Source organism: Ambystoma mexicanum, chromosome 2p (assembly GCF_040938575.1).
Source record: "Ambystoma mexicanum isolate Mex_15411 chromosome 2p, UKY_AmexF1_1, whole genome shotgun sequence".
Lineage (NCBI taxonomy): Eukaryota > Metazoa > Chordata > Amphibia > Caudata > Ambystomatidae > Ambystoma > Ambystoma mexicanum.
In genome coordinates, this window is record NC_090923.1 from 1,108,838,548 (window position 1) to 1,108,851,838 (window position 13,291).

General features: G+C 51.0%; 1 protein-coding gene across 3 annotated transcripts in view; it reads left to right on the top strand.

Moving 5' to 3' along the window:
- RCOR2 (REST corepressor 2) overlaps nucleotides 1–13,291 on the top strand; it is a 265,979-nt gene that overhangs the window by 137,841 nt on the left and 114,847 nt on the right. For all 3 annotated transcript variants that reach the window (XM_069645118.1, XM_069645119.1, XM_069645117.1), the window contains exon 5: nucleotides 7,179–7,231. In XM_069645118.1, coding sequence (XP_069501219.1) covers nucleotides 7,179–7,231 — 53 coding nt within the window. The remainder of the gene's footprint in view (nucleotides 1–7,178; nucleotides 7,232–13,291) is intronic.

The following is a 13,291-nucleotide window of genomic DNA, read 5'->3' on the forward strand; positions in this document are numbered from 1 at the left end:
AACTGGACTTGCGGTCACGCAGGCCAGTCCGACCACCGCTGGGGGCACCCAGCACATACATTGGGCCAACAGGCCAGCCCGAGGCCTTGCTGGGGACACCTAGCCAACATCCAGGCACAGGGAACACCCGGTCTGCCCATGAGCACACGGGCGCTTCACTGAACTGGGGGCACCGAGGCCATCAGAGCCACATAGCCGGTGTTGCCCAGCAGGGGGCAGGCCCACACACGCTGAGTTGCCCTGCAGGGACTTGGCTTCAGCAGAGGAACATTGGGACAGCGTTGCCCAGCAGGGGCGCACCGTCCTGTGCAGGGCCATGCAGGGTAGGCCCTCTGTCTGCTACTTAGCGCCAGCATGGCGTTGGCATGAACGACACAGCAGGCAGGAGTCAGTTGGTCAAGACTGACGAGTGGGATACGCTCATCCCTTTTATTGTGGTCACATGGTCAGTGACATGAGCATGAGCCCCGGGAGATACCATGCTCCCAGGAGGGGTGACACACCACACTCCTCCATAACGAACAAACAAAATGGCAAACAGGCAAACACCACTGGACATTAAATCAATTACCAGTCATAAACAGCAATGCTTGTCATCCGGGTGCAAATAATAGTCATGTACATTGAAACTAAGGTTGGGACAATCACTACCTCTGAGCTTACTTTGGTACTTTCAAACCTGACACACATCCTGAGTATGTGTACACCCTTAGGGTGACAGTCATGGTTGGTGGATTGCGGGTGACACGTTGGAAATTCCACATTTAAACAAACCCTTTATTAACATGAGTGAGTGGAACTTGGATTACTGAATGCCACCACCGTTAGCCCCTCACACCATTTAAAGCATGTCCACAATACGCAGGATCACAGCTTCACATAGCCACTTGACTGGGCCATTTTAAGTAAGTCCAGGGTCTGCAGGATCTCAGCCTTCATGGCGATGGCTACTGAGTCCATAGTAAGCAATTGCGGGTCTGCAGGAGACCAGTCCCACTTCTGTTGGCATCTATTCAGGACAGTTCAGTTCAGGGGATGGCAAAGCTGCAACTGGGAGCACATTGGCCTGGCCCATTCATTGATGGTGAGGCAGACAGCATGACTTGGAGGTCTCCTCCAAGCACATGAGACTGCAACCCTATGTGCCAGTCCAGTTCTTCCTTTCTTTCTAATAACCAGTGTGGCAGGAGGAGCGGCCACTTATTCCACACCTCTTTTCCTTGTTGCAAACTCTCCACTAGTTAGGATCTTTAGAAGGGGCAATGCGCAGCAGCATGGGCTTTGCCATGTGTTATTCACCGCTGGAGGTCCGGGATCTGCAGGGGGCCCATACATTTCCTTTTCATGGCGCTGAAGCGCAGCGCTTCATTTCCGTATCCCTTAGGAGCGTTGGCACGGGAAGTGCAGTGTTTTCCATTAAAGTGCGGGCAGCTGCTCCACTTTGTTTCTCCCCCCACACCCATGCAGGTTGCAAACAGTGATGTGGTGGTTGGGGTAGCGTTGCCGCTGGCAGTTCTCCGCCCCTCCCCCCAGCTGTGAGGCGGACTAGTAGATGCGGCGAGTGCCACACTTTACTTTTTTCAAATGTCACTGAAAATAAAGACTCCCTCTTTATTTTAGCTCTGATCGTAGTGCATTGAACACCTGCCGGCGGTTGGCCCGGGATGCCTCATGCGGGCCGCTTTCCTTTTTACTTTCGCTCCTACACGGAGCTCTCTGGGCAGTCGCAGCCGGTGATCCCAGGATAATTCCGCGCCTGCCGCTGCAGCGAACTTGAAGGCTGGCCACACACCCACCTTCAGCCTCGCTCCTGTCCGGAGCGCAACAGCAGGGCCACTCCTACCTCTCTCCGGTGTGAGATTTCTTTATGTATTGCGGCAGCGCCGCCTGCATTACTCTCTCCTCAGCGTCTTCTTACTTCTTGGGCCAGTCCGCAGCATGGCGGCAGAGGCTCATCTTCCTCGTCAACATTGTTGTGACTGGACCTGCGACGCAGGCCAGTCCCTCCGTCGCTGGGGGCACCCTCACACATTGGCCTGAACAATTACGGGCTGGCCCACAGGCACACAATCCAGCCTGGGGACTTGCTGGGGGCACCCACCCAACATCCAGGGACAAGGAACACCCGGTCCGCCAATGAGCACAGGGGCGCTTCACTGACCTGGGAGCCTGGGGGCACCCAGGCCATCACAGCCACACAGCCGGTGTTGTCCAGCAGGGGCACCGGCCCACAGACGCTGAATTGCCCTGCAGGGACTTGGCTGCAGCAGAGGAACATTGGGACAGCGTTGCCCAGCAGGGGCACCGTCCTGGTACAGGGTGGCTCTCTGCCTGCTACTTAGCGCGAGCAAGGACAACACAGCAGGCAGGAGTCAGTTGGTCAAGACTGAGAGTGAGATACGCTTATCCCTTTTATCAACGTGGTCACATGGTCGCTGACATGAGCACAAGCCCTGGGAGATACCATGCTCCATGGAGGGGTAAGGATGGCTTCCCTTTCACTGGGTTTATAACCCCTGGGTTAGAAGACACTCCTATTGTTGTTAGTCAATGGAGGAAAACCCTTAATCAAAGGAAACGAAGTGTGGAAGTAATAGCGACACCAATGGCAGCCATCTTAGCTCTGGACGCCCAGAGATTCGCACTGCTTCAGCTTTTTCCAGAACATACCCTTGAGATGGTGGTACTACACACGTGCTTCAGAGACTACCAACATACAAAAGAGGATTGGAATTTACTCTATAATTTTGGATGACTTAACTGCTGGGTATGGCTCTTTGCCTGGATACCAATGAGTGAGTGGCTTTAGGCGCTAGATTGCCATGCCACTTCGAAGTACAAATGCTCTGGAGCCCCAGCAGTCACTATGGCAATCCCTACTGCGGCCTTTGGACCCTCCGTACACAACTATCAAACAATGTGCCAACATTTGGAACTACCCAGGAGTGATTTTTGTTTGTTTTTAAAGACAGAGAGGCAGTTTTATTTGACCGTTGACTGACATTGAAACCAATGATAATTTCCGTGGGGGGAGGTTAACCATAGATGTAAAAAAAACCGGCAGGAATCCAGCGTGATCTTCTTTCCCATGGGGTTAGGTAACCAGGCCAGGCATGTCTCTCCCAGAGGCACCGCGGGGGCGTCACGAATCGTGGCAGTCTCTCCATGGGGAATGGGGTCGAAGAAGGAGTTCCCTGGAGAGAGGTGCCAGGCCTCGCTCTGGGTGGGGGAGAGGGGCAGGGTTCCATAGTCCATCATGATTTTGGGGGTGGCGTGGATTTGCTATTCCAGGTCAAGTGACTCTGTCCCTCTTGGAGCCAGGCATTCAACCAGACACAGGCATTGCCTTATTGGGCCACGCCACAGGTTTACGGCCAGCCACAGATCCACCCACATGGGGTAAGGGCTATGGGGCCAGAACCCGCCACCGCGAGACACCCACCTTTGGTCAAGGGGCCAGGGAGTCGCCCCATTATCCTCTTCCAGGCAATTGTGTCATGGGATCCTGGGCGATGCCCCCTCCTTATGGGGCATAAGAACCAGGCCGAGTGTTGCACGTGAGTTTGGCCTCTCATGGCCTGGTCTAGCTGATGCCTGCTGTCCCCATGGCGCAGGCTGTGGCTTCTGCATGGCTGCTTTCCAGTGATTGGTGGACAATGGGCAGATGGAGGGGCAGCACCGCCCCTCCCCCCTCCACGACGCTCGCCGCTGCAAGCTTCAGCTAGCTGGAGCACGCACCTCTCTGCAGAGGTCCAGTATATGGGCCCGATAAAATAGGGTCCGCTTCCAAATAAACATTTCGGTGTTATATGAAATGATCTGAGGGAAGACTGCGCACGTCCCAAGTTTGGGATTGTGTGTCTATAAAGCATGACTGCATTGTATTCCAGCACCCGCCCCGGGGGACCGGACCTCCCGCAGCGAATAGTTCTCTCCCCACATCACCTCTTTGGCATGACACTGCAGTGCTGGTTTGTGCAGGGTGTGTGTGTGTGTGTGTGTGTGTGTGTGTCGTGTGGGGAGGGGATGAATCCACCAGTACTGCTCTTCCTGACACTGCGGTGCTGTTCTGTTGAGTGGGGGAGGGGCTGTCCCTGTTGGCTACACCTCTCCCTACAGGCCCTCGTCTGTCTGAATGAATCTTGGGGAAAACATCAGCCAGTAGACCGTCCGATTCGGTCTTTGTTCACTGGCCTGGCCTCGGCGTTTTCCGGTTATCAGGCGATCTGTCATACTCTTTGTTCTTTCCCTGTCTTTCCTCCCTGCCACGCTCACTGTCTGTCAGCTGCTCTTCCTCTCTGCCCCCCCCCCGCCTCTCCACTGCTCTGACCATTGCTCTACTGCCCCCCCCTTCTTCTTGTCTGAATAATTCATTCTCTCCCTGTCTGCCAGACCCTATTCCTGTCCACCGACACTGGTCTTGCTGTCCCTGTCCCTGCATACGGGCTTGTTTCTCACTCCCTGTCTGCCGGCCTCTGCCCTTGTCATTGCTTTTGGCCTTCTCTTGGCCCGTGTCTGCTGGCCCCTTGGGTTCACCCTGCCTGTCTTCCGGCCGTCATCCTGACCCCGTCTTCGTCTGCCCCTCTCTCAACCCTCACGCCAGGCCTTTCTTTCCGTTTCTCCGGTTTCCGCTGTCTTCCTCTCCTTGCCTCTTTCCTTGCGTTTGCCACCTTCTCTCATTGTCATTCACTCTCTCCCCATTTTTCTCTTTATCCCTGTCTTTTATTCTTGCTTCTCTCGCCCACTGTCTGCCTCGCTCACCCTTTTTTGCCTAATTCATCTTGGAGATGTCGGTGCTATGAGGTCTCATGTTCCTCTATTGCCGTCTCATCATGTAGCTGGTGCCTGGGGTCTCGCTGTGCCCCCCCCCTTCCTCCCCCAGGCCCTGCTGTTAGTATGCCTTGCTCTGCTCCTCTCTCCCAGGGCTCCCTGGGATTGAATGTCTGACACCCCCTCCCCTTCTGCCTCTTGCACACCACTTCCCTTCCTGTTCACACAGCTCTCCCTCTCTCCTCTTTTCCCCTATCTCCCTGTGCTGCCTTTCACTCATCTTCTTCACACTTTTCCCCGCGGCTCTTCCCCACTTCATTCGCCTGTCCCTTGCCTCTCAAAAGCTTCCCCTCTCTTCTGTTAACCATTCATCTCTCACCCACCAGCTTTCCTCTCCCCTCCCTACTCTAGATTTCACCTCTCTGCTCTCTACCCTCTTGTGTGAATCCACACCTCCTCATAACCCCCCCGCCCCTCCCTCCCCTTGAGCTATTTCCTCTCCCTTGTCTATTCGCAGCTAACAGGCCTCCCACTCTTTTCTTCCCCCCTCAGCCACGGTTCCCTCTCCCCCACCCCTCTCACGCACCGAAGACGCCATGCACGCGTTTTAATCTTTCCTCTCGGTCCTAGTATTCCACCCTCTCACTGTCTTCGTGCCCCACCCTCACATACATTCGCTTTCTCTCTAACTCACCTCACAACCTCCCTTTTTTGGTGCTCACCACTCTCTACATTTCTGAAACGTCACATTTCTCCCTCTAGTCCCCCTCTCCCTCTGTATGAAGCTATCCACTCTCTTTTCTGAAGGCCACCTCCCCCTTAGCTGTGCCACTCGCCTTCATTTTATTCTGAAGCCTGCCTCTCCCTCTAACAACCACTTCTTCGTCTTTTCCTAAAGCTCACCTCTCCCTCTAGCAGCTCCCATCCCTTTCATCCTTCTTTCTGAAGCTCAGTGCCCCATTAGCCTCACTTTCATCTTTTTTCTGAAGATCACCTCTCCCTCTAGCCTCTCCTTTTTCTTTTTTGTGCAGTTCACCCCCCCACCCCCTTCCCTCACCTTCATCTTTTATTTCTGAAGCTCAACTCTCCCTCCAACCTCTCCATCTTTCTCCGAAGCCCACCTCCCTCCCTAGCGGCTTCGTCATTTTTTTCTGAAGCCCACCTCCCTCTCTAGCCTCCCTCCATCTTTTTTCTGAAGCTCACCTTTGCCTCTAGCCACCCCTACATCTTTTTATGAAGCACGCCTCTCCCTCTAGTCTCCCCTCATCTTTTTCCGAAGCTCACCTCTCCCTATAGCGCCCCCTCATCTTTTTCTGAAGCTCACCTCTTCCTCTATCATGTCATTTTTTTCTGTAGCCCACCCCTCTCTACCATCCCCTCCATCGTTTTCTGAAGCTCACCTCTCCCTCTAGCCTCCCCTCCATCTTTTTCTAATCTCACTACTCTCTAGCCCCCCTCGATCTTTTTCTGAAGCTCACCTCTCCCTCTAGCCTCCCCTCCATCTTTTTCTAATCTCACTTCTCTCTAGCCCCCCTCGATCTTTTTCAGAAGCTCACCTCTCCCTCTAGCCTCCCTTCCATCTCTTTCTGAAGCTCACCTCTCCCTCCCCTCCATCTTTTTCTGAAGCTCTCCTCTCCCTATATGCTACCTTCCATCTTGTTCTGAGCTCACTGCTCTCTCTAGCTCCCTCCATCTTTTTCTGAAGCTAACCTCTCCCTCTAGCTTCTCGTCCATCTTGTTCTGAAGCTCACCTCTCCCTCTAGCTCCCTCCATCGTTTTCTGAAGCCCATCTCTCCCTCTAGCTTTCCCTCCATAGTTTTCAGAAGCCCGCCTCTCCCTCTAGCTCCTCCATCGTTTTCTGAAGCCCATCTCTCCCTCTAGCTTTCCCTCCATCTTTTTCTGAAGCTCACCTCCCCCTCTAGCTTCGCGTCCATCTTGTTCTGAAGCTCATCTCTCCCTCTAGCTCACTCCATCGTTTTCTGAAGCCCACCTCTCCCTCTAGCTTTCCCTTCATCGTTTTCAGAAGCCCGCCTCTCCCTCTAGCTCCTCCATCTTTTTCTGAAGCTCACCTCTCCCTCATTTTGAGACCTATTTTCCTCCCTTTTCCCCCACCCCTTCCTCCCTACCTGAAGCCCTCTCCTTTCTGAAGCTTTCGGTGCCCTCTCTTCCCGCCATCACCCATCCCCTCTTCCCAACCTCACTGCTCTTTCTCAGTTTGTAACCCCCTGTTCCTCTCTCCTATGCCCCCTCCCCTCTCTACCAGAAGCAGCCTCTTCGGAAGCCCATGCCCTTTTCTCACTGCCCCCTGAAGCCTCATTGTTGCGCGCGTGATGCTGTCGCTGCTGCCTCTCCCAGAGTCCCCCGCTCCCTCCATTAATGCTCCTGTCTCCTTCTCTCGCCTTCTCTAGTGAACGAGTACATCGTAATGGCGAAGGAGAAGCACGGCTATAACATTGAGCAGGTGGGTGCCACGTACAGCTCAACCCTTTCACTGCCAAGTCAGCGCCGCAGCTAGCAGAAGACACATCTATTTTTAACTGTTTCACTGGAAGGGATCCGGAAGTGGGGGGCAGTCTCCTGCCATGCTGAGGGGGCCCTGCCTTCAGACAGCCTCTGTAAACAAGGAGCTTTCAAATAATCCTGGGAGTGGGAGGCTCCTGCTGAGAACAGTGCTGCGATGGGCGCTATTTGGACGCGTTGCTTGCCGGGGCAGCTTCCGGCGGAGGTTTCGCTGATCCTGCTCCAGGGGTGGGAGCTGCCTGCAGACTGGGGGCAGTCTGTGGTTGGAGGAGTTTTCATGGTCCTGATGTGGGGCCTGGCGGGGGGCCTGGCGGGATCCTAGTAAGGCCACCTCTGGTCTCTTTATATCTAACGATATCACGTTCATTTCTTGCATTTGGTCAGAACTAGACTTTGGGTCAATCCAGAAATTCAAATCTTGGTTGACGTTTTCGATAAAAAATGTGTACTGTTTTTATTTTGTTATGTTCTCCAAATATATACATCTCTAATACCTACACCCAGGCTACAGCTGCACACGCTGACCCGCGAATAAGAATTGCATTGACACTTTGCCCCTCTACCTGTGGCTGGAAAAGACCCCTGTGTGTCCTGAATTCTTCATCCCCAGCTTAGTTGTGTCCCCGAAGACCTGGGAAAAGCGCCTTAAAAACAGGATGCTCTTTGGCATTTAAAGAAGGGAGTGTGGGGCTGACTTTCTGGGGCAGAGAGAACATTCTCGATGGGGCAGGTTGTTGGGGACTAGGCTAGCAGCCTCAACAACCTCACATGTGGCTTGTTGAGAGCTGGCCCAGCGCTCAGCAGCTCACATGGGATTCAAGAGGGAGGCACGCTCTTTTAGAGTGCTACTGACCCCTTTGCAGGGATCAAGTAGCTTCCTCTTGGCACTCTCAAAGACCCACCAAAGGGGGTGGAATATCGCAGCGCATGCCAGCCTCCCAACTTACTGGGTTTTGCTTTCCAGCCATTCGCAGTAGCTCATGAACCCAAGTTTGAGCACAGCTGCTAAATTATGCATTTTTCAGCAGAGGCTTAATGAGACTGCTGAATAATGCATAATTCAGCAGAGCTGCTCACTATGCACGCTGTCCCTGTGCCTGCTATTGGCTTGTAGGTGGCGAACTGAGTCTTCACCACGTGCCTCTTTTCAGTGTGATGCCTGCGGTCTGAAAAGGCAGCTGCTCAATGGGGTGCAGGGGCTCAGCCTCAGAGAAGGAGGCCACCTGCGGCAGCCTCCCAGCCCCTGCCCAAGGACCCACAACTGTCAGCAATTTGGAGGCTTGGTCTCCTTCTTATCAGCAGAAGTTGCACTAGCTAGCTCCTCTGAGAGTGCAGTGGGCCAAATGCAAATGATCCAGGGTGCGCTCACCGGGCATTATGTCATTTAGTACTGATATGCTAATTGGGCATTATTAAAACGTATCATTAAGCTATGACGCGGCATCTGGGCATGTTGGAGGCCATCCATGATGTGGCCACTTGGTGTGATGAAAACTGTATGTGATGTCCTAACACCCTCAAGCGTCGTCATTACCTGTCCTGCTGGGTGAAGGTAATCAAGAACTATATTGCCTTATGGTGGCATTATTGCCCATACTGCTTTATGCATCCCTGTACTGCTAATGCCCCCTGTAAGTGGTTAATTACCAAATGTTATATTATGTATCTATGCTTTTGTATTGTGCCAAATCACCACTAGTAGTTTCCAAGCACCTGTCCTTGTCCATGGCGTATTGTGCCCCTGCCTGTGGAAAACAGACCTAATTCTGGGAAGGAGAGCAAGAGTGTTGTAGGGAGGGAGGGAAAGTGAGGAAGGAGGTTGCAGATGCAGCGAGGGATACAGACAGGGGGAACTGCTTTGTATTAGTGTGGATGCCTGCTTGTCCACTATTCATGGATTTATCTTCTAGAGAGATGTGCATGCTAGTTAGTCTGCTACATAAAGATTAGAGAAATATGGATGCTTGTTAGTCTACTATATGTGGACCATCTTCTAGAGAAATGTGGATTTTTTTTAGTCTACTATATGTGTACTGTCTTCTAGAGAGATGTGGATGCTTGATAGTCCACTAGATATGGGCTATCTTCTAGAGAGATCTGGATTTTTGTTATTCTACTATATATGGATTATCCTCTAGAGAGTGATGGAGGATGCTTGTCAGTCCACTATAGATGGGCACTTTTCTAGAGAGATCTGGATGCTTCCTAGTCCATATATGGACTATCTTCTAGAGAGATGCAGATGTGTCTTGGTCTACTATATATGTACTATCTTTTAGAGTGATGTGGAGGCTTGTTAGTCCGCTGTATATGGACTATATTCTAGAGAGACATAGATGTTTGTTAGTCCACTGTATATGGACCATTTCTTTTGTGTGATGTTGATGCTTGCTAGTCCACTATATATGGACTATCTTCTACACACACATGGATGCTCAGTCCACTATGTGTATGTACTGTCTTTTAGAGCGATGTGGATGTTTGTTAGTCCACTATATATGGACTATCCCCTAGAGAGATGTGGATGCTTGTTAGTCTATTATGTATGGGCTATCTTTTAGAATGATGTGGATGCGTTAAGTCCAGTCTGTATGGTCTATATTCTAGAGAGACATAGATGCTTGTTTGTCCACTGTATGTGGACTATATTTTAGAGAGATGTGTATGCTTGCTAATCCATACATGGACTATCTTCTAGAGAGAAGTGAATGCTTGTTAGTCTACTATATATATCTTTTAGAGTGGTGTGGATGCTTGTTAGTCCACTTTATATGAACTATATTCTAGAGAGATGTAGGTGCTTGTTGGTCCACTGTATATAGACTATCTCCTAAATATATGTGGATGCTTGTTAGACTATTATATATGGGCTATCTTTTAGAGTGATGTGAATGCTTGTTAGTCCACTGTATATGGTCTATAATCTAGAGAGATGTAGATGCTTGTTAGTCCACTGTATATGGACTATCTTTTAGAGGGATGTGGATGCTTGCTACTCCACTACATATGGAGTATCTCCTAGAGAGATGTGGATGATTGTTAGTCTATTATATATGGGTTATCTTTTAGAATGATGTGGATGCTTGTTCGTCTACTGTATGTGGTCTATATTCTAGAGATACGTAGATGCTTGTTAGTCCACTGTATATGGACAACCTTTCAGAGTTGTGGGTGCGTGTTAGTCCACTAGATCTGGACTATCTTTTAGATATATGTGGATGTTTGTTAGTGCTATAACTTAACCGATGCCATTGGCTACCACCCACGAGGAGCGGAAATGAGGTGGGAAGTGTTAGTCAAGGGGTCGACATGTTGAGAGTGGTGGGATGGAATCCAAAGGGGAGGCATCAAAGGAACACAGTTGGGGATGGTGGGGGGAATGGGGAGTTGAGAGGGAGTTGGGGTTGATGACACCAAGTTGGGGATGGGTGTTACCTGGGGTATAGTTTGGGGGCAGGGAGGGAGAAAGTGGCCTGGGGTGAAACCAAACACTGGAGGCTACAATACTGGGAAAAGGATCATGGAAGGGGAATAGCAACACAAAGTGGTGGCTGGATTGATCGAGAAGGCGTTTGCAGGGGTTAGGAGGAGGAGTGAGGGGAGGAGGCCTCGGAAAAAGGGGACAGGATATGTCTTTAGTCGCTAAGATGGGCGAGCTGGGAGGGCTGATAATCGGAACATGGAACGTTTGAGGGCTAGGATCAAGACAAAAGAAACGGAGGGTGGGAGAATTTCTGAAATGACATGGGATACAAGTGGCCCTGATCCAGGAGAAGCACTTGGGTAAGGAAGACCTGGGGAATCTAGGGAGAATGTTGGGGAGCAGGTGTTTGGTACGTCCTATTCAACTAAAGCAAGGGGGTGCTAGTCTGGGTGGTGAGAGGGGTTCAACTATAGGTGGAGAAAGTGTTGAAAGATGAGATGAGGAGGTCGGTGATGGTGGTGGGTACATGGGAAGGATGCTCACTATGTTTGGTGAATTCATATGCACCGAATGTTGACGACAAAGAGTACTTCCCTTCGGTTCTACACATGATGGGGGCGTATAGAGGGGACATTTTTATTGTCACCTAGACGAGCACCTGGATGGGACTGGGGGAAGGGGACCCAGTAAAAAGTATATGACGGCGTCCTAAATCACAAGGTGATGGGGGAACTTGATTTGGTGGAAATATGGAGGGAAAGACACAGTGAAGAGAAACAGTTCTCATATTACTCGGGACTACATGGATCGTATTCGCGCCTGGACTATCTCCTAACGGGGAGGGAATACTACCAGCAATTTGAGGGGGATGGAATATTTGGGTCGCACCCTCTCGGACCAACTCCCCCCTGGTGGTCAAGCTGTTGGGGAAAAGTAGGAGATCCCTCCCCCCCCCGACGGATGTGGTGTATGCAGATAAACGCATTAGAAGATGGGGCGTTTAATAATGAGATACGCAAGGGGATTGAAACTTATTTTGAGTTAAACGAGGGATCAGTGACATCAATGGAGACGCTCTGGGAGGCCTTCCAGGCAAATATAAGGGGGTTGTGCCTCTCCACGACAGTGGGAAGGAAAAACAGATTGCAAGAAACACTGTGACAGACAGAGTGACAGGTGGCGGAATTGGATAGGGAAGCAGCGAGGGGAATCCAGGTAGGGGACAGCCTGGCGCAGAACCTTGAACTTCAGAACAAGACCCTGGCAGACCTAACACACTTTGAGAATAGTAAGCGGGATGTCCGACTGCATGAGGAGGGAGACAAGACGGGGAAGCTACTAGCCTGGTTGATAAGTAGGGAATGCCCAAGACGGGTTATAACCCAGGTTAGAACCAAATTGGGTGAAATAGTGAACTCTGGAGCGGATCAATGAGACTTGGAGAATTCTTTAGGGAATTGTATACAAGCGAAAAGGGGTATGTGGACATAGATATGGAAGATCTGATGGACTTGGTTCGGTTACCAAAGCTAGGAGAGGACATGTGGGAAGAACTGGATGCCCCGATAGAGGAGGGTGACATTAGATGGGCAGTACGCACTATGAATAAGGGCATGGCTCCTGGGAGTGATTGGTTTCCCATAGAATTTTATTCAGCGTTTATAGACCTCCTAGCCCCACAACTCAAAAAAGTATACGAGGAAGCATTTGAGAAACGAGCCTCCCGGAATCCATAAGGGAAGCCGTAATAACAAGGATTCTGAAAGAAGGGAAGGGCCCGCTGGATTGTATGTCATACCAACCTATATCCTTATTAAATATTGACGAGGAACATTTTGGGGACAATTCTGGAAGCTAGGATGGTTAAGGTATATCGGAAACCAGTCCATTCAGACCAATGTGGGTTTATTGGGGGCAGAAATACTTCCGGTAACATTACTCATCTCCACCATATCATGGATCACGTTAAGTCACAGAAACGGGACATGGCGATTGCCTCCTTTGGCACCATGAAAGCAGAGATGGCTATTCCGAGTGTTGAAGGAATTCGGGTTTGGGGAAAATATCTGCAAATGGCTGGGCCTGCTATACAACAAACCAATGGCAATGGTAAGGACCAATTACTGGGTGTCCGGGAAATGGGAACTTAGTAGGGGAACACGACAGGGATGTGCAGCGTCCCCAATACTACAATACTATTTGCTTTGGCCCCAGAACCCCTGGCAGAGTTCCTACGGCAAGAAATAACCAGGTTACTCACCGTAGTGTCCACCTTACTCCTAGTCCATAGTCCCCTTTCATCCATACTTGTGGGACATTCCTCCGTCCTGTGGGATGGAACCGGAGCACTTTGTAAAAGCATCAAAAATGTTGCTAAAATTTGAGTCCTTCCTCTCCTTTACGCGGGGTACCCGCACGCGTCCCTAACCCCGCCCATCTTAGCTCCGCATCGCTCATCCGTCCTTTTCTATCGCCAGGTCAGAGACCTTTGAGCAATAATAGAGGAACCTTATTAGAGGGGACGGCGGGCAGGCTTATGGAGGACAGGGGACTATGGACTAGGAGTAAGGTGGTCAC